The sequence below is a fragment of the Lactuca virosa genome, chromosome 5 (assembly GCF_052849685.1).
Source record: "Lactuca virosa cultivar CGN04683 chromosome 5, Lactuca_virosa_CGN04683_v6, whole genome shotgun sequence".
NCBI classification, from domain to species: domain Eukaryota; kingdom Viridiplantae; phylum Streptophyta; class Magnoliopsida; order Asterales; family Asteraceae; genus Lactuca; species Lactuca virosa.
Genome location: NC_136430.1, coordinates 324,715,916 through 324,734,094, shown reverse-complemented (window position 1 = coordinate 324,734,094; position 18,179 = coordinate 324,715,916). Strand labels below are relative to the sequence as shown.

The 18,179-nt window shown below is 32.0% G+C and overlaps 4 protein-coding genes across 5 annotated transcripts; 3 read left to right on the top strand and 1 right to left on the bottom strand.

Moving 5' to 3' along the window:
* The first annotated feature begins 239 nt into the window (after positions 1-239).
* Positions 240-2,248, top strand: LOC145115641 (cyclin-A3-2-like). Its single transcript, XM_079051983.1, has 7 exons — positions 240-596; positions 705-937; positions 1,021-1,096; positions 1,200-1,276; positions 1,353-1,536; positions 1,680-1,814; positions 1,904-2,248. Exons 1-7 carry the CDS (start codon positions 288-290, stop codon positions 1,964-1,966), a joined length of 1,077 nt encoding a protein of 358 aa, XP_078908109.1. The 5' UTR covers positions 240-287; the 3' UTR covers positions 1,967-2,248.
* Positions 2,249-3,283: 1,035 nt separating this feature from the next.
* On the top strand, positions 3,284-17,365 carry LOC145115409 (phosphoinositide phosphatase SAC8-like). Of its 2 annotated transcripts, none has more exons than XM_079051703.1 (9): positions 3,284-4,195; positions 4,969-5,097; positions 15,110-15,184; positions 15,384-15,511; positions 15,934-16,020; positions 16,140-16,249; positions 16,393-16,452; positions 16,546-16,885; positions 16,977-17,365. In XM_079051703.1, exons 3-6 carry the CDS (start codon positions 15,139-15,141, stop codon positions 16,182-16,184), a joined length of 306 nt encoding a protein of 101 aa, XP_078907829.1. In that variant the 5' UTR covers positions 3,284-4,195; positions 4,969-5,097; positions 15,110-15,138; the 3' UTR covers positions 16,185-16,249; positions 16,393-16,452; positions 16,546-16,885; positions 16,977-17,365. The 2 variants fall into 2 exon arrangements, with proteins under 2 accessions (XP_078907829.1, XP_078907830.1); XM_079051704.1 differs by having other exon boundaries at positions 15,384-15,717; positions 16,977-17,361.
* On the top strand, positions 3,371-9,546 carry LOC145113175 (TIP41-like protein). The gene is made up of 4 exons (XM_079049296.1): positions 3,371-3,508; positions 4,969-5,097; positions 5,735-5,841; positions 9,348-9,546. Exons 1-4 carry the CDS (start codon positions 3,371-3,373, stop codon positions 9,544-9,546), a joined length of 573 nt encoding a protein of 190 aa, XP_078905422.1.
* LOC145113174 (transcriptional regulator TAC1-like) lies at positions 11,675-11,962 on the bottom strand. The gene has a single exon (XM_079049295.1). It carries the CDS (start codon positions 11,960-11,962, stop codon positions 11,675-11,677), a length of 288 nt encoding a protein of 95 aa, XP_078905421.1.
* Positions 17,366-18,179: the final 814 nt, after the last annotated feature.

Sequence of the window (18,179 nt, the reverse complement as noted above, 5' to 3'; positions counted from 1 at the left end):
CCCCAATATTATGATTATTATCCTAAATTTAATATACCATCCTTTGTGGTTTAAGAAATAGAAAAAAACTAAAAACGCAATACACATATATATGAAATCAAAATTTTAAAATTTAAAGAACAAACGAATATTTATAGCAAGTCAAAAAGAAAACTGTCAAACCGGGTAAACCAAATATTAAAAGTTCACACACCGCGCGGCAATCCACCATTTTTGAACTCTATACATATGGCGGGCGGCAGCGGCATCCAGCCTCCCCTTCCCAGTTCCCCAAACCCTACAATACAATGGACGACACCAAACAAAACTCCATTAACGTCATCCACCATGATTCCCGGAAGCGACCCTTCCCCATCGTCACCGGTGCCAATCACCACCCTGTCAAACCACTTCCATCTACAAAGAGACGAGTGGTTTTGGGTGACCTAACCAATTCAGAAAACCTAACTTCCATTTCCATCCATAGCTCGGATAACAAACACAACCCGAGATCAGTTCAGTGCTTGAATACTGAGGTTTCTGTCTCTTCCGGATCGGTTAACACCAAGAAGTTTTCGTTAGCATCTCTTATATATCAGCATCTTCACTCATTAGAGGTACTTTCCCCAAATTTTCGTTTGTTAATTTTGGGGTTTTTATTATGGATTCAAATTTATGCAATATATACGACTCTTTATCTACATGTTCTTAATTTCGTGGTTTAGGTCGAGGAAAAGAGAAGGCCATTGGTTGATTATATGGAAAAAGTTCAATCGGATATCACAATAGGAATGCGAGAGGTGTTAGTGGATTGGTTGGTTGAGGTAACAGAGGAGTATAAACTTGCATCCGATACCTTGTTCCTAACAGTCTCCTACATCGACAGATTCCTATCTTCACATTCTTTAAGCAGAAACAAACTCCAGCTTCTTGGTGTATCTTGCATGCTTGTAACCTCGTATGCTCACGAACCCCTTTTAAATTCCCTATTTAATCATCACTTTCCCCATAATTGATTTTGTTTATTTTCTCTCTTATTAGAAAGTTTGAAGAGATTAGTCCTCCACAAGCTGAAGATTATTGTTATATAACCGACAATACTTATACTAAAGAAGAGGTTACTTCTTTTAGCTATTTGGTCTCATTTTCTTCCCTTTCTTCATATTATCTAGTATCTACAACAACAAAGGCTGTAAGTATTTTCTTTTTGAAACTTGTAGGTCTTTCAAATGGAAGAAACCTTGCTCCAGTTTTTGAATTCGGATCTTAGCAATCCAATACCAAAAACTTTTCTTAGGTATGTATCTGTAATCAGTAATGCTTCTATGATTATAACTGTTTTTATATTAACTTTCACATATTTGGGTTGGCAGAATTCTCATTAGAGCTGCCCAAGGAGAAATGCAGCCATCATCTTCTTCATTTGAGTTTTTGAGTTGGTTTCTTGTGGAGCTAAGCTTGTTAGATTACAGTTGTTTAAGATTCTTGCCATCAATGGTGGCAGCTTCAGCCATTTTTGTTGCAAGATTTACACTTGAACCAGAAAAGCATCCATGGGTGAGAAAGATCTTCATTTACAACAATTCGTTGTAGACTATGAAATTATGAATTATTGGGATAGTTAATCTGTTTTTGTTTTTGAAAAGTTTAAGATTTTATTTTTTTTTATTTTTTATTTTTTATTTTTTTTTTTGTTTCAGGGATTGAAAATGCAATGTTATTCTGGATATAAACCATCTGAATTAAAGGATTCTGTGCTTGCAATTCATGACTTACAGTTGGGTAGAAGAGCATCATCTTCTCGAGCAATAAGAGAAAAATATACACAACATAAGGTAATTAAATCTTTATATATTGTATAATATTTGATGTATTGCATAAGATATTTGATATGATGTATTATTTTTTGTTTTTGTGGAAACAGTTCAAGTGTGTTGCAGCATTGGCATGCCCTTTAGAAATTCCAGATTCTTACTTGGAAGAATAAAACAATAAATGGAATTAGAATCACAAGTGTTTGGGAGGCTTAATTTCTTGATGGATACAAAATTCATCTTTAGTTTGCAGCCTAAATGGTTTGAAGCTGAAATTATCTGTTAAATATCGGGGAGAATTTGCTTATAAGAAGAGTTTTGGTTTTAATTCTTGGTACATATGTCAAGATCCAAGATAAAATTTTGTTGATTTAATGGATACTTTTGAGTTTTTTTTTATTTTTATTTTTATTTTATTTTATTATGTTAGCTTCTTTTTGCTTTGATCAAGCAAATGTTGTATCAAATCAGAGAGTTTTTATTCGTTGATTTGTCTCATCTTCCTTTTTTTTTCTTATTAAAATGAATTCATATTGAATATAAGGTTGTAGCTTTCATTCTAACTTTAATATTTTTTCAATAAAAATGAATATGAAAATCTATAAACCTTTATTTTTATATTGTGTAATTGTTATTGTATTGCCTTATATGTTTACTTTCATTTATATTCAAAATATGATTGTTTTAACTTTTACGCATTCAATTCAAACTCAAACACCTTGTATACGCATGGTTAAGGATTTGGTGATTGGGCCTAAGACATGATTATTACCGGTTAAAGGCCCAATTGAGCTTATTTTTTATGCTGATAAGAATGAATGATTTAACTTTAATTTGTCAATTAAATTGTAGTTTATTTTCCAAAAACACTAGATTATACTTTCTATATAAATTTCTTGAAGTTTTAGAATAGTTTCATTATGTTAGATCCCTTGGTAATTAAAGTGACCTCCTTCGGACTTCCGTGTTCCTGAGATCAAATTAGCATATCTGACTGTGCACTCCACACCTTTAAACTCATTTTAAAGTTGTGTATTTAATGTAAAATAAGGTTATATAATATAACTAATATATATTTATACATAACATTATGGTTTGAATGTAAAAAAAATCTTGTATTTATATAAAAATATGGTTTTTAAATAAAGAAAATGTGTTTATATGGTTTCATATAAGAAAAATTATTGATACGGTTTTAAATGAAAAATAGTCAATATTAAACAAAATTGAAATAAATGATGTTTGATTTAGAATAAAAAAATAAAGTGTCAAAACTTAAAAAGAATTATTAAAACTTAGTGTCAAAAGTTAAATTTAATTTTGACACGTAAACATGTCAAATCATGACAATTCATAATTGTAACAAATTGAAAAAACAAAATTAAGAAAAAAAAATACAATGTAATATTAAAATTTTGATATCAATTTAATGACTTTTATCCTATTTACCCTTACATTAACTAAAATAGCAAAATCTGAATTCAAACCTAGCTGCTATAGTTGGCGTGGGACGTGGGTTGAGTGCAAATCTCAATTTTTCAGCAAACACCACCTACGACTCCGACTCACATACAAAGATGGAGTGGGAAGCAGACGAGAAAGAGGTAAAAGCCGCCGGAGCTGAGCTTCTACCAGACGGACGTAGAGGACTCCGCATTCATGGCTGGGAGATCGAGTCTAGCAACCGTTCAATCCTCACCTCTACTTCAATTATTGTCCAATAAGCCAATTGACTTAGGTATTTACATCGGATTGGTGTTAAAGTTGTTAAACAATCGATTTTTTGTTTAAAGCACATTGGATAAGAGTTGAATTCTGCGTATTAAGTTGTCGTTATAATATGTAATTTCTTCGGCGATGTTCCAGAGGCTCTTGGTATAATCTGTTTAGTAAAGCTTGGAATTCTTAGGAATTGGGAGAGTGATCGAGTACTGCTGTTGTTTTGATATTACATGAGGTCGCAAGGAGCTGTTTTCTGAATTATGATTGAGTTTGGACAAATCGAAATGTTATGAACCTTGATTGACTAGCTATTTTCCGGAGATTTGGACAAATGGAAATATAAACCTAGTTTGGTATACAAAACTAGGGTACTTATCCAATAATTTGGATTCATGGGTCATCTGGCTGTCATGTTTAACAGAAGAGATTCTTGATAATTAGCATGCTATGATTTTGACTAAGAAGGAGATGTAATCCCCAATACCAGCCACCTCCCCTCTCCCTCCTTCCCCCAAAAAATGGAAAAAGGAAATAAATGAAAACCTAGATTTGCATCTACATTCTACATATCTATTTAATTTTAAACAGGGTGACACAAGTTATAGATATTAACTTGGCTGGAAGAAGGAAGCCCTACCACCAGTTGAAGTCCCTGCAGCTGCACAGTGGAAATTCAGAAGGTTATACACTCTATCTTCACTCTTCTTCTTAATTTGTAGTTATTTAGTCAGTAACATACTGGAATAATGCCATAATCACATGAAGCAATTGAAAACATTTTGTACAAGAGAAGCAGGACAATATATAAAAGTTGAGGAACAGATAAAAAAACGAGAACTCTAGTACCATGTGTGAGCATTCGGGATAAATTTACATGAAAATACATTGGAATTATAAGCTTTTTTAAAATTCTCCCAAATATACCCTTTATTAATTATGAAAATCCCATTCCCTACGTTCATTTCCCAATTCCACCGTTCTCTCCTATCAACCCTACTTTTCATATTAATTATGAAAAACAAGAGGATTAGTTTTTTAAATGTTTACTAATTTCGTTATATCACGTTATTGCTTCTGTATTATACATAAATACTTGTTTGCATATAAATTCATCGCTAGAATACCTGACTTTCTTTGTGATTTTTTGTCTAACTAGTTTGGTTTTATTAATGTGTTGGTTAATCGTCTAATACAAACAATTAAGTGAAAATAAAATATCAACAACTAGCATTTAACTATTCATCCCTGACATTTTCTGTAGTAAATTGAAGTAGGTCACTAACAATATATATATATATATATATATATATATATATATATATATTTGATTAAGCTAATGTTATTTACTGAAATAATTTAACTGAAGTATTGTATGAACTACATCTTTGGGACGTTTATCTTTTTTTTATTTTTTTATTTTGTTATATTCATGTATGTGTGTCTGTTGTTACAGCTTAGAGTTGATGGTGCCCTAATGAGATTGAGGGATACTCGTGTCTTTTGCACTTTTAATGAGAATTCAAAGCCACTCATCATTCGAGAGATTTGCTGGAGGGAAACTACATTTAAGGCCCTTGCTTCTGTAAGCCCCTTTTCACTCTCTCAAACTTGGCTTCAATGCTCAATGTTTTTTTTTTTAACAGAATCTTAATAATTTAAAATGCAAAGAAAGCATCACATATTTGCTGATTTCTAAATAAATGCAAAGTCAGCATTATAATATATCAATCACCTTGTAAATGTTTAAGTAAATTGAAAATTTTGGCCCCTGTCCTTGGATAGTCAAATTTAACAGCCTAGCTGTTAAAATTGTCAAAATGACCATTTTTCCCTTTGTCTTTTTCACCTCCCTTCCGAAGAACCCTAAATCAAACAATTTCAACCAAAATCCCAAAAATCAAATCTAAACTTAATACAAAATAAATTTAGATTCATAATCAAAACCCTTAGTAGATGCAATAACTCTCTTAAGCTGGAAGAAAAAAAATTCATAAAACAGAGAGTCAGAGACAAAAATGATAAAACCTCATTTACAAACTGATAGAAATAGAAGATCGGAATATACAAATTTGAGTTCAAATCAGAGGCATAAATGATAAAATCTGGTTCACTCCCACTCCACTACCTCAAATAAGATTCCATTTAGCAAAAGCGTGGCAAAGTTTAAGTTTATGATTTTTTATTGAATTTAGTTTTAAGATAATCAATAAACTGTGCAGAAAAGATATCCTTCTGATTCTTCCTCATACAACGATCCAAACATCATCAGTCAAAGGCTTCCTATTGTCTTCCACAACACCCAAAAGCTTAAAATCCCTGATACCTTGTAACTGCGAGCTTTACTTTATTTATTTTCAGTAATCTCAACTTTTTATAAAATCAATTGCTGTGTGATAATCATAATATATATATATATATATATATATATATATATATATATATATATATATATATGCTTTCTGGACAACTAAGTGATTATCATAAATCTGTGGATGTATATTATGATATATCCACTACATTTTTCATTTAAATTAATCATTACCTATATACAAACTTAAAGAACCCATACACACACTCACAACAAAATCATCACAAGAAGCACATACACAATTTAAATAAACCTAATCAACAAAGTTTATACATACATAAAGTAGATTACCAAAATCACAACTTGAGGGTTAAATCAAGTGAAAGTTGATCCGACTGTTGAGAAGCCGCCATTTGTGAATCCAAATAAAAACTTCCAGGCCACATTAAACCCACTCCCAGTTCACCATTCGCCCATGTAGCTCCATACTCACCCACTGATACCATTATTTGCCCCCCTTCATTTGTGATTGGTTTATTTGGAAGCTATGCACACCAAGTGTTCGATGAATTGGGAACTTGGTGTCAATGTTAAAGGAGTGGTATCTTCTTGCTGCATCTCTCTCCCTTCTGTGAGCATTTTGGTGACCCCCAAGTGCTTGTGGGCTGTAGAACTTCCTCTTGCAGAAATGGCATTTCTTCCCTGAAATTGGTTTTGATCTTGAACAAGAATCTTGAAGCTTTTGTCCCACGTTAAGAGTCAGCCAGTTCTTTTCTTCATCTATGGGATTCATATTCGAATCTAGGCTTCTTTTTGGGAGATAAGATTTGTGTAGAGTAGTGTAGGCCTTAGGTCATGGAGTAAATATGCATGAGAAACAAACTATTTTAATAGGGGCAACACAAACCCTCTCTCTCTCTCTCTCACACACACAAACACACACCGAGTATTATTATAACGTTGTAAGTTTAGGTTTAAGATGTGACATTTTCGTGTCATCATCCTATTAAGGTGCTTGCCACTACGAGTATAACCGTTACATGATTATTGTAATCATGTCATCTTGCCGACAGACACACACACACTAATGTATTGGTAAAGTGGCTGAACGGATAATGATGTTTGTTTATATAAAGTGGTTATTATAGAACGAAAATGAGACTTTTTACCCTGTGTCTAACATTAAGCAGTAAAATATTAAAAAAAACAACAATATATATATATATATATATATATATATATATATATATATTTGGTTTGTTGTACGAGGGTAGGAAAGATGTGACGGACAAAATTGTCCTAGTTAATAGTTTTGGACATATTGTGCAGTCTTGTCATACAATGTCCTGTCCTACTCCTACTTTACTTTATATGCTTCTCTTTTTGTGGGTTGCCAAAACTGTATATATAGTCGATATTCCAAACACAAGTGTTTCAAATTAAAGTCATGTCAAATATGATGAAAGTTATTTGGATTGTTGCCATTATTATTTTTTACTTGCACTATCCAGCTCAGTTATACCTATGGTATGGTCTTGTTAAATAATATTGATGATTATTGAAACTCTAAAAATAAACATGGAACCCACCATGTCCATGACATGGGGATCTCTAGATCTCGCGTATCATCGGATGTACCAGGGTGGGGTAATGATACTTGTTTGTTATTAATGGGCATATTATATAGTTTGTGCACTATCATGTGTTTACAATAATGGTAAATGTATGCGTCTATAAGTTGTTTTGAGATAGATATGTGGTGGGTTTTATGAAAAGATCTTTTACAGTGATATACAGAATATTTTGTTTAAAAGGTTATGACTAGATATAGTAAAATTCCATTATATATATTAGTCAACTTGGAAAAAGCATATCTCAACCCATTCGCGATGTTTCTTTTATTAGTGGTGTAGTCTTTATTAAAAAAGGGAATGATTTAACCTTTTTGTTCTCTCATAAAAGACTAATAGTACCCATATAAAAGTCTCAACTTGTGTGAGGGATTAGTTTTCTTGTTGTGAATATACCATTGTTCTTACAAAAGCGTTTCTTTCAACAACTTTTTTGTAAGGCTGACGGTGGATGTGGATCCATCCAGCACATACAAAGATAGATTTAGGTTTGTGAAAAACTGTCAATGGTTTAACTTGTTGATTAAATTATAGTTTATTTTCCAAAACCACTAAATTATATATATTTTTTTATATAAATTTCTTGAAGTTTTTAGAATAGTTTCATTATGTTAGCTATATTTTTAAATAAATTAAGGAGGTATAAGGGTCATTTTAACATAAGGACAAAATCCAAAAGGGAAAATGTCACTGTAGCACAATGAACTTATGCGTTTTGTCCGATTTGATCAATTATGTTTTTTTTGCGCAATATGTCATCTAACTTTTACTGTACATGTCAATTAAGTAATTATCGTTAGTTTTTAACCATTCCTCCGTTAACCAGTTATCTAAATTAAAGGAGAATGACCCCTATGATTTAAATTTTTTTCGTAGTTTGTCCCTTACCAACTATGTTTACATTATGCGACCAAAACCACCACATTTATGACACTTTGGGGATCGAAGTGTCTATTTCTTATCATGATCTTCCCAAACCCACTTTTCCATTCAACACCTGCATCACAAAACCAACAATTTTGCAGAACAAGGTCGTCATTTTTTTTTGTTACAATACTATCATCATATAAACCCCTTATTCTTATTCTTAAAAACAAATTAACAATGATGTATCTTAAACACTTAAAAAAAAACTTAATGATTGTAATATACAAAGAAAAAGTTTTATTTACGTTTCCGAAACAAAACTAAAATTTTCTTTCCTTTTACCGGAAACACATGGGTTGTCGTAGTACAATACCTACGCTCCAACTGTCCAATTCCGACGAACCGTAGTCTCTACTACCACTGTAGCGCCGGCGACATCGGCTGATCAGCTCCGTCTCTCCGCGTTCACAAAGCATAAATGGCTCACTGTTCTTACTTCCTTTTCCCCTCTTTGTTTGTATCGCGTGGTAAGTCTAACTTATTCTCATACGCAAAACTCTTAAGTTTGTTTATTTGAATTTAATCGGTAGATTAGCACTGAATAGTTTGATAGTTCGTCTATAAGCTGCATCTCCTTTTAGTTTGAATACTGTTACTTCAGGTTTTCATGAATGCGATTCACATTTACAACCAAACTCTCAAATAATCACCATTTTACATTTATTTCAGCAAGTTGTTTATCAGAATCATAGTCACTTCACTTCTATGCGATCAGCCATGTTGCCCGTAAAAGGAAATAAATGAAAACCTAGATTTGCATCTACATATCTTTTTAAATTTAAGTAGGGCGACTGACACAAGTTATAGATATTAAGTTGACACATGAATTGTAATTCTGAATTGGTAGATTTGCAATAAAATAATTTGTGTGTAGCCACTTGCAAGTTATGAAGAACACTCTATATTATGAAACTATATTTTCATTCCTGATAAGTTATGGATACTGTTTTCCAAAACCTTTTGCAGGTGGGAAGAAAAGCTTGAGACAACCCACTTGCCAGAGATGATGTTTGGGGACAGTTGTTTGGTTCTTAAGCACGTGAGCAGTGGCACACAAATCCACTTCAATGCTTTTGATGCTTTACTTGGCTGGAAGAAGGAAGCCCTACCCCCAGTTGAAGTACCTGCAGCTGCACACTGGAAATTCAGAAGGTTATCTTCTTAATTTTTAGTTATTTAGTCACTAACATATTGGAATATAATGCCATAATCACATGAAGCAATTAAAAACATTGTGTACAAGAGAAGCAGGACAATATATAAAAGTTGAGGACCAGATAAAAAAACTAGAACTCTAGTACCATGTGAGATAAATACACATGGAAATGCATTGGAATTATAAGTTTGTGTTCATGTATAACTTTTAACTACAATTAGTGCTTTGATTAGTTTTGTTATTGTTTTTGAAAAAAAACTAGACGTGCGAATGTACCCTATTGTCATTACTAGCCTACCTGGCAATACTAGGTTCCCCCTTTTCATTATGTCCAAAGATTTTTTATTTAACAATTGAGTATATATTCTTTTTAATGTCATGATTGATTGCATATTTTATGATCATGATTAATTGATTATTTAAGTTGCTATATACCCATCTAAGGGAGTAAAAGGAGAACTCTCTTTGATCCTTTTCTAATAGTTAGGCTGTGTTTAGCACACCACAACTAGCTTATTTAGGTTGTAATGTTTTGCAAGCTTAAAAGTAGCTTATAGGTTTTTTTTAAAAAGCTACTTAGACTAGCGTTTCAATGAGCTTATGGATTTTTTTATAAAATTCTCCCAAATATACCCTTTATTTGTTATGAAAAAGCCATTCCCTACATTCATTTCCAAATAACACCGTTCTCTCCTACCAACCCTACCTCTCATATTAATTTTGTAGAATTGTGATTTTTAATTAAATGAAATAAGTATAAAAATTAATGTTTGAATTTTGAAAACATCAGGATTAGTTTTTTTAAAGTATGCTAATTACGTTACATCATGTTATTGCTTATGTGTAACTCAGCCATCCATTTGAACAAATATAAAAATTATTATACATAAATATTTGTTTGCATATAAATTCACCGCTAGAATACCTGATTTTTCCATCTAGGTAGTTTGGTTTAATTAATGTGTCGGTTAATTATCTAATACAAATAATCAAGTAATTTTTAGAGAATCTTAATAATTTAAAATGGAAAGAAAGCAAAGCATCACACATTTGCTTATTTCTAAATAAATGCAAAGTCACCTGTTAAATGTTTAAGTAAATTGAAAATTTTGGCCCCTGTCCTTGGGTAGTCAAATTTAACAGCCTAGCTGTTAAAATTGTCAAAATGACCATTTTTCCCTTTGTCTTGTTCATCTCCCCTCTGAAGAACCCTAAATCAAACAATTTCAACCAAAATCCCAAAAATCAAATCTAAACTTAATACAAAATAAATTTAGATTCGTAATCAAAACCCAGTTTTATAATCGCTATCCTTGGAAACAAACATTATAAACCTTAGTAGATGCAATAACTCTGTTAAGCTGGAAGAAAAAAATTCATAAAACAGAGAGTCGGAGACGTAAATGATAAAACCTCATATATACAAACTGATAGAACTAGAAGATCAGAATATACAAATTTGAGTTCAAATCAGAGACATAAATGATAATATCTCGTTCACTCCCACTCCACTACCTCAAATAAGATTCCCTTTAGCAAAAGCGTGGCGATGTTTAAGCTTATGATTTTTTTATTGAATTTAGCTTTAAGATAATCAATAAAATGTGCAGAATGGATATCCTTCTGATTCTGCCTCATACAACGATCCAAACATCATCAGTCAAAGGCTTCCCATTGTCTTTCACAACACCCAAAAGCTTAAAATCCCTGATACCTTGTAACTGTGAGCTTTACTTTATTTATTTTCAGTAATCTCAACTTTTATAAAATCAATTGCTGTGTGATAATCATAAGTGATTATCATAAATCTGTGGATGTATATTATGATATATATCCACTCCCTTTTTCATTGAAATTCATCATTACCTATATACAAACTTAAAGAACCCATACACACACTCACAACAAAATCATCACAAGAGGCACATACACAATTTAAATAAACCTAATCAACAAAGTTTATACATACATAAAGTAGATTACCAAAATCACAACTTGAGGGTTAAATCAAGTGAGAGTTGATCCGAAGGCTGAGAAGCCGCCATTTGTGAATCCAAATAAAAACTTCCAGGCCACATTAAACCCACTCCCAGTTCACCATTCGCCCATGTAGCTCCATACTCACCCACTGATACCATTATTTGCCCCCCTTCATTTGTGATTGGTTTATTTGGAAGCTATGCACACCAAGTGTTCGATGAATTGGGAACTTGGTGTCAATGTTAAAGGAGTGGTATCTTCTTGCTGCATCTCTCTCCCTTCTGTGAGCATTTTGGTGACCCCCAAGTGCTTGTGGGCTGTAGAACTTCCTCTTGCAGAAATGGCATTTCTTCCCTGAAATTGGTTTTGATCTTGAACAAGAATCTTGAAGCTTTTGTCCCACGTTAAGAGTCAGCCAGTTCTTTTCTTCATCTATGGGATTCATATTCGAATCTAGGCTTCTTTTTGGGAGATAAGATTTGTGTAGAGTAGTGTAGGCCTTAGATCATATAGAGGAAATAAAATACAAGGAAAACAATCTATTTTAACAGGGGCAACACACACACACACACACACCAAGTATTATTATAACGTTGTAAGTTAGTGTTTGAGATGTTACATTTTTGTGTCGTCGTCCTATTAAATTACTTGCCACTACGAAAATAACAGTTACGCGACAATTGTAATGCTGTCATTTTGCTGACCGACAAGAGGGTAGTTATGATGTGGCGACAAAATAGTCCTAGGTAATGGTTTTGGACATATTGTGCAATCTTGTCATACAATGTCCTGTCTTACTCCTACTTTACTTTATATGCTTCTCTTTTTGTGGGTTGCCAAAACTGTATATATAGTCGATATTCCAAACACAAGTGTTTCAAATTAAAGTCATGTCAAATATGATGAAAGTTATTTGGATTGTTGCCATTATTATTTTTTACTTGCACTATCCAGCTCAGTTATACCTATGGTATGGTCTTGTTAAATAATATTGATGATTATTGAAACCCTAAAAATAAATATGGAACCCACCATGTCCATGACATGGAGATCTCTAGATCTCGAGTATCATCGGATGTACCAGGGTGGGGTAATGATACTTGTTTGTTATTAATGTGCATATTATTATAAGGCATATTATATAGTTTGTCCACTATCATGTGTTTGCAATAATGTTAAGTGTATGCGTCTGTAAATTGTTTTGAGTTAGATATGTGGTGGGGTTTATGAAAAGATTTTGTACAGTAATATACATAATATTTTGTTTAAAAGGTTATGACTAGATATAGTAAAATTCCATTATATATTAGTCAACCTGGAAAAAGCATATCTCAACTAATAAGTGATGTTTCTTTTATTAGTGGTGTAGTCTTTATTAGAAAAGGGAATGATTTAACCTTTCTGTTCTTTTCGTAAAAGACTAATAATACAATAATACCCATGTAAAAGTCTTAAACCAAAAAAACCGAAAAAACTATTTATCTAATATATATTTATATATTTTATTTCCGTTTGATTTAAATTAAACATAAGAATGATCTTTGTTGTTTAGTAGTTGGTATATATAACATAACATATAGAAATTATGAAAAGTTGAGCGTGCAATTTGTATGTTATTATATGTTATGTATTCACAATAAGTATCACAGTGTATCTTATTATATATGTAGCTTAAATTGCTAGCTTGGATAAAGGTAAATAAGTAACCTAATGAAAATCAGTTAAAATAAAGAAACAATCCATGATATAATGGAAAAGAGAAATACATATCAAAGTCCCATAATAAGTTATAGAAAAGAGAAATAATAAATTTCATGACGAAGGTTCATAATTACTTTAATTTAATAAGAGATTTCACTTTTGAAGATTGAACTCCACTTTCATATCACGCTTGCACTGGAATTCACTTTTACACAGGTCAATATTATTTATGTCGAGTTTAAAAAATTTAGTTTAATATTTAATTTTTCATGTGGATTTTTATTTGGTTTAACCGGTAAACCGAACCGTATAAACCGTAACTGAATAAATCAAAACCGATGAACTTGAACATTATTTGGTTTGGTTATGGTTAGTCTAAAGATATTAAAAAACCGATTTAATCGAAAACCGATAAAACTGGGTGATTTACACTCCTAACTACACGTCCATGGCTGCCATTGTTGCTTCCCGACTTAAACTCCACCGGAAAGTTGAATGAGCCCTGTGAGTCGTACGGAAGCGGAACAAAGAATAACAACGGGGTGCGACATATAACCGATTTCAAAGTTGAGTTGATTTTGAAAAAATAAACATTTAGGTCTAAACCGGAAAAAGACAAAATGTATGGTATTTTGTGAAACAAAAATACTCAATTTACCTGTTGGTGACATGTTAGGGTCTGAATTACAAGTAACAAGTAAAACTTAAGCTTTTTTCCGAAAAGAAAAAAGTTTTAGGTTTAAAAAGAAAAAAAAAATTCAAAATATAGATTTTTTTTTAATGAAACCAATGAGACAAATATCTAACTTATGAGACGAATATCTAACTTTTAAATAGATAAGGGTATAATATGGGATTCCAAAAATATCAAATACATACCGTAAATTAGCTGCCGTAATATGTAATCTTTCTCTAGGAAACATACACCCTAAATTAAATTCTTCATCCCTACACAACCAGACGACCACCACCATCCCCTGTTAGGAAAAAAATCAATCAAACAAAGCGTAAAAGAGAGATTCAAACGTGGAGCAATTTTCTGTTTTATTCCGCCTAATCTCTAAATATTATTAAAAGAGAACCTTAAATTCTAATCTTAAGAAATCAGGACCATTCATTACATTCGAGTCTTTAATTTTTCACCCTTAGATTGTTTTGCTGACATCATCCCGGTTATTCAAACACCGTTATATGATTATCTCTTCTTTCCTTCTTCACCTACCCTCTCTTTCTCAATTGTAACCTAAAGAAACATAAAAATCATTCCTTTTTACTTCATCATGCCAGAAAACATATCCCTAATTCGTATCTACCTCGCCTCTTCAAACGCCTCCAAGAATACGGTTAGTTCGTCTTGATTTTACTCCCAAATTCAAAATTATCTTCCAATGGTGCATTTGTGTAATAGATTTCTGTTCTTCATCGTTTTGTTTTTCCTTTTTTTTTCTTTTGACAGATCCTTTTCAATATCAATTTCATTGTTAGAATTCCTCATCCGATTTGCCCCTTTTACAGATCTCTTCTTTCTTTGTTCTAGGAAATTTTGGATGATGTTGGCCATTTCGAGAGTGTTGAGTTATCAATACTTCTATGTAATGAATCTCTTATTATTCTTGTCTTTTGCATCCATCTGATAAATTTACAATTCTAAAAAATCTGGTGATTTTAGATCCTGATCCTTTCACTTCGGGCGTTGTTTCTGTAAACTAGAGTTTAAAATTAAATCAGTAATTCAATATGTTGAAGTTTCAGAAACATAAATTTGTTACTTACCTAAATAATTTGAAAAGTTTCATGGTAAATCGAAACAACAAATTCATTGAAGATGTAAATATACGCATAATCCAATTTATAAGATGTGCTAACATGGAAATTTCTTAACCTGTCACAGGTGAAGTTAATTTGGAAACTGCTTCCAGGATGTATACAATATTTGGAGTTGCTGGAACAATTAGATTGCTTGCAGGTGATAATTACTATTATATTAGGGTTTGTACATATATATTAGATACAGGTAGAGAGCCATTGAACCTTTTGGATAAAATATCATTTAGCATCCATAACAATGATACTTATAGTTGGTTTTCCATAATGGACAGTTGTTCAACTTATAGTAAGCCCAAAGATTTGATGAATGTACTGAACCTTTTGTTGTCTTTGTGTAGGGACATATGTATTGGTCATAACTTCTCGCAAGGAGGTTGGAACTTACCTTGGTTATCCTATCTTCAGAGTCATGTCTAGGAAGTTCTTATGCTGTAATGAAGGTTTAAGTAATCTTAATAATCAGCAAGTAAGTTCATTTATTCTGCAAGTTGTTCCATTAAGTCCCACACCTTAATTCTTTCATAAAACCATCATTATATAGAAAAAAGATGAGGCTTACTTCCAGTTTGGAAGCAGGTATATTCTCATATATGATCTTCTGTTTTAATTGCAAATTTTATTGAAACTGAACAATTGCTGGAGTATGATGGATTCAAGTCATCATTTTTACAGGTAATTACTACAACACAACATTTCAGTAGATAAATTTCAAATTCCCAAATAATGGTTGTTGACTTGTGTTAATCTTCTGAACACATGATCTTTCAGCAGCTTCTAAACATTCATTTTACTAGATATATTGAAATTATATTTCTTAATAGACACTGAGGATGTTATAACTTATATTATGATTATTATCCTATTAATGAAATTAATTTTTGATTTCAGGTCCGAGGTTCAATTCCTCTATTGTGGGAACAAATTATTGATTTAAGTTATAAACTGCGTCTTGCTGTTATTGAGCATCAAGATACAGTATGGATTCTATCATAATAACACCATTTACTTTACTCCTGAATTCATGATTTCTACTTTAATGAGAATATTATATTATATATTATTTCCTTAAAGTGTGTGATGTTTTATTTACATAGGTAATTTTAACCTTGTGTTTAACTGGATGCATCCCATGGTGGTGAAACGCCACTTTCATGATCTTATGCAAAGATATGGAGATATTATTGTTGTTGACTTAACTGACCAGGTAACACCTTGGCCCAAAGCACTAACTGATAAATGATGTTTATATATTTTACTATTTGACCAAACCTGTTTAAATATGTATCATATGTTGTAATATTTCTCTACAATTATAGTGATCTTTTTATGTTATTGTGTTTCATGTAGCATGGAAATGAGAGCCTTTTAAACCTGGCATTTGCCACAGAAATCGAAAAGCTTCCTGATGTTAGATGATTCTTTAATCTTTAATTATGTCTTAGGATTTAATAAGTTATATCATTTGATTGCAATTTTAATGTGAGCTTATTATTGATTCAGATATGTCTCATTGATTTCCATCAACGATGTGGCAACCGAAATTTTGAGAATTTGAAACTTGTGTATGATGAAATAGCCGATGACTTTGAAAAGCAGGGATATTAGCAAAACTTAACTACACTATTTACAATTTTGTCACCTGAAATAGTTTCCTTAAAAATGGAGCTATAATGGTTTTTTTTCTTCCATAAAACCATTTATAATATTCACTATTCCATCTCAGTAGATTCTTCCTCCAAACCACACAAGGAGAGTTGGTAGCAAAGTAGAAGGGAATCATCCGATCCAACTGCATTGATCCAACTACATTGACTGCCTTGACCACACAAACGTTACCCAGGTATTACCAAAAGACGTGAATGCCCTTGTCATTCTTCAAGCCCTAAAAGGGTAAAAATGTAAAATTAGCGTTTATTTATTTATTGTTGCAGAGTTATCTTGCAAGGATATCTTTGGATCAACAATTGCAGCGGATGTGTGCCCTAACACAATCAGAAAGCATTTGTAGTTTCACAGCTGATGAAGATCTTGAGATTTTCAGGACTTCTAAGGCCCTTTTTTTCCATTAAGTTAATGTCTGGATAAAGTGATGTATGGATAAATTATGTTCAAACTTTTGGAATAGTGTGGGTGGATCAAGGTGATGAAATCAGCCTCGAGTATTCTGGGACCAATGCTCTAAAAGGGACATTGTCATGAAATAATAATAATGATAATAATATTAAACTTTCTTATGTTTCCATTCTCATTCATGATTTTTTTTAAGATATGAGAAACAGACTTTATCCGGATTAATCAAAGATGGGATGAGTGCCCTTTCAAGATATTATTTAAATAATTTACAAGCCTGGGGATTCTAATAAATACAAAAGATTTTACAAGCCTGCGGATTCTAATAACAGGAAAAGCAAAGGAAAATTGAGGAATACTAGGTCTGTGAATAGGGGTATTTTAGTCTTTTTTATAAACGGAATTCGATGTGCTTGTCAATTTTTTATTCACAGCATCAAGTCAATTTGTAATGAATAAGGGTATTTCAGTCTCTTTTATTAACAGAATACTATGTCTGTGATTTTTATTAGACCATGTACAAAAAAATTTGGGTTTGTCGGCTTGGATTTCGTAAAGGGGAATGATATATATTTTTTTATCAGTGACAATTCTACCTCTTGGTTTAGAGGGTATTTTTGGAAGATTTTTGTGGGTTCCCTATTCCTAGGTTTTATTGGTGTTTCTAGGATTCTTTTGACAGAAACACTACTTATGCATGGAGATCAAGATTGGGTTATCTTTTTATCATTGTTATTGGCTATTGAATCAGGGGCATTTTGGTCAAAATGGGTTTGTATGTCACCATATGTTTAAACTAATGCATCATGAAATATTTAATAAATCAAACAAATATATTTAATTGATTTTGATAATAATACGTATGTGTTGTGTTATTATCATAATCGGTTAAATATTTTTGTTTGATTTATTAAGTATCAAACCATAAGCTAATAAAAAAATTAATTTTTTTATTATTGGTGTAATCTAAGCAAATATAACGGTCACAAATAACATTGCGGTCACAGATTGCGATTTGAATTAGCGGTTCTCATGATGCATTAGTTTGGACAATTGTACGATAC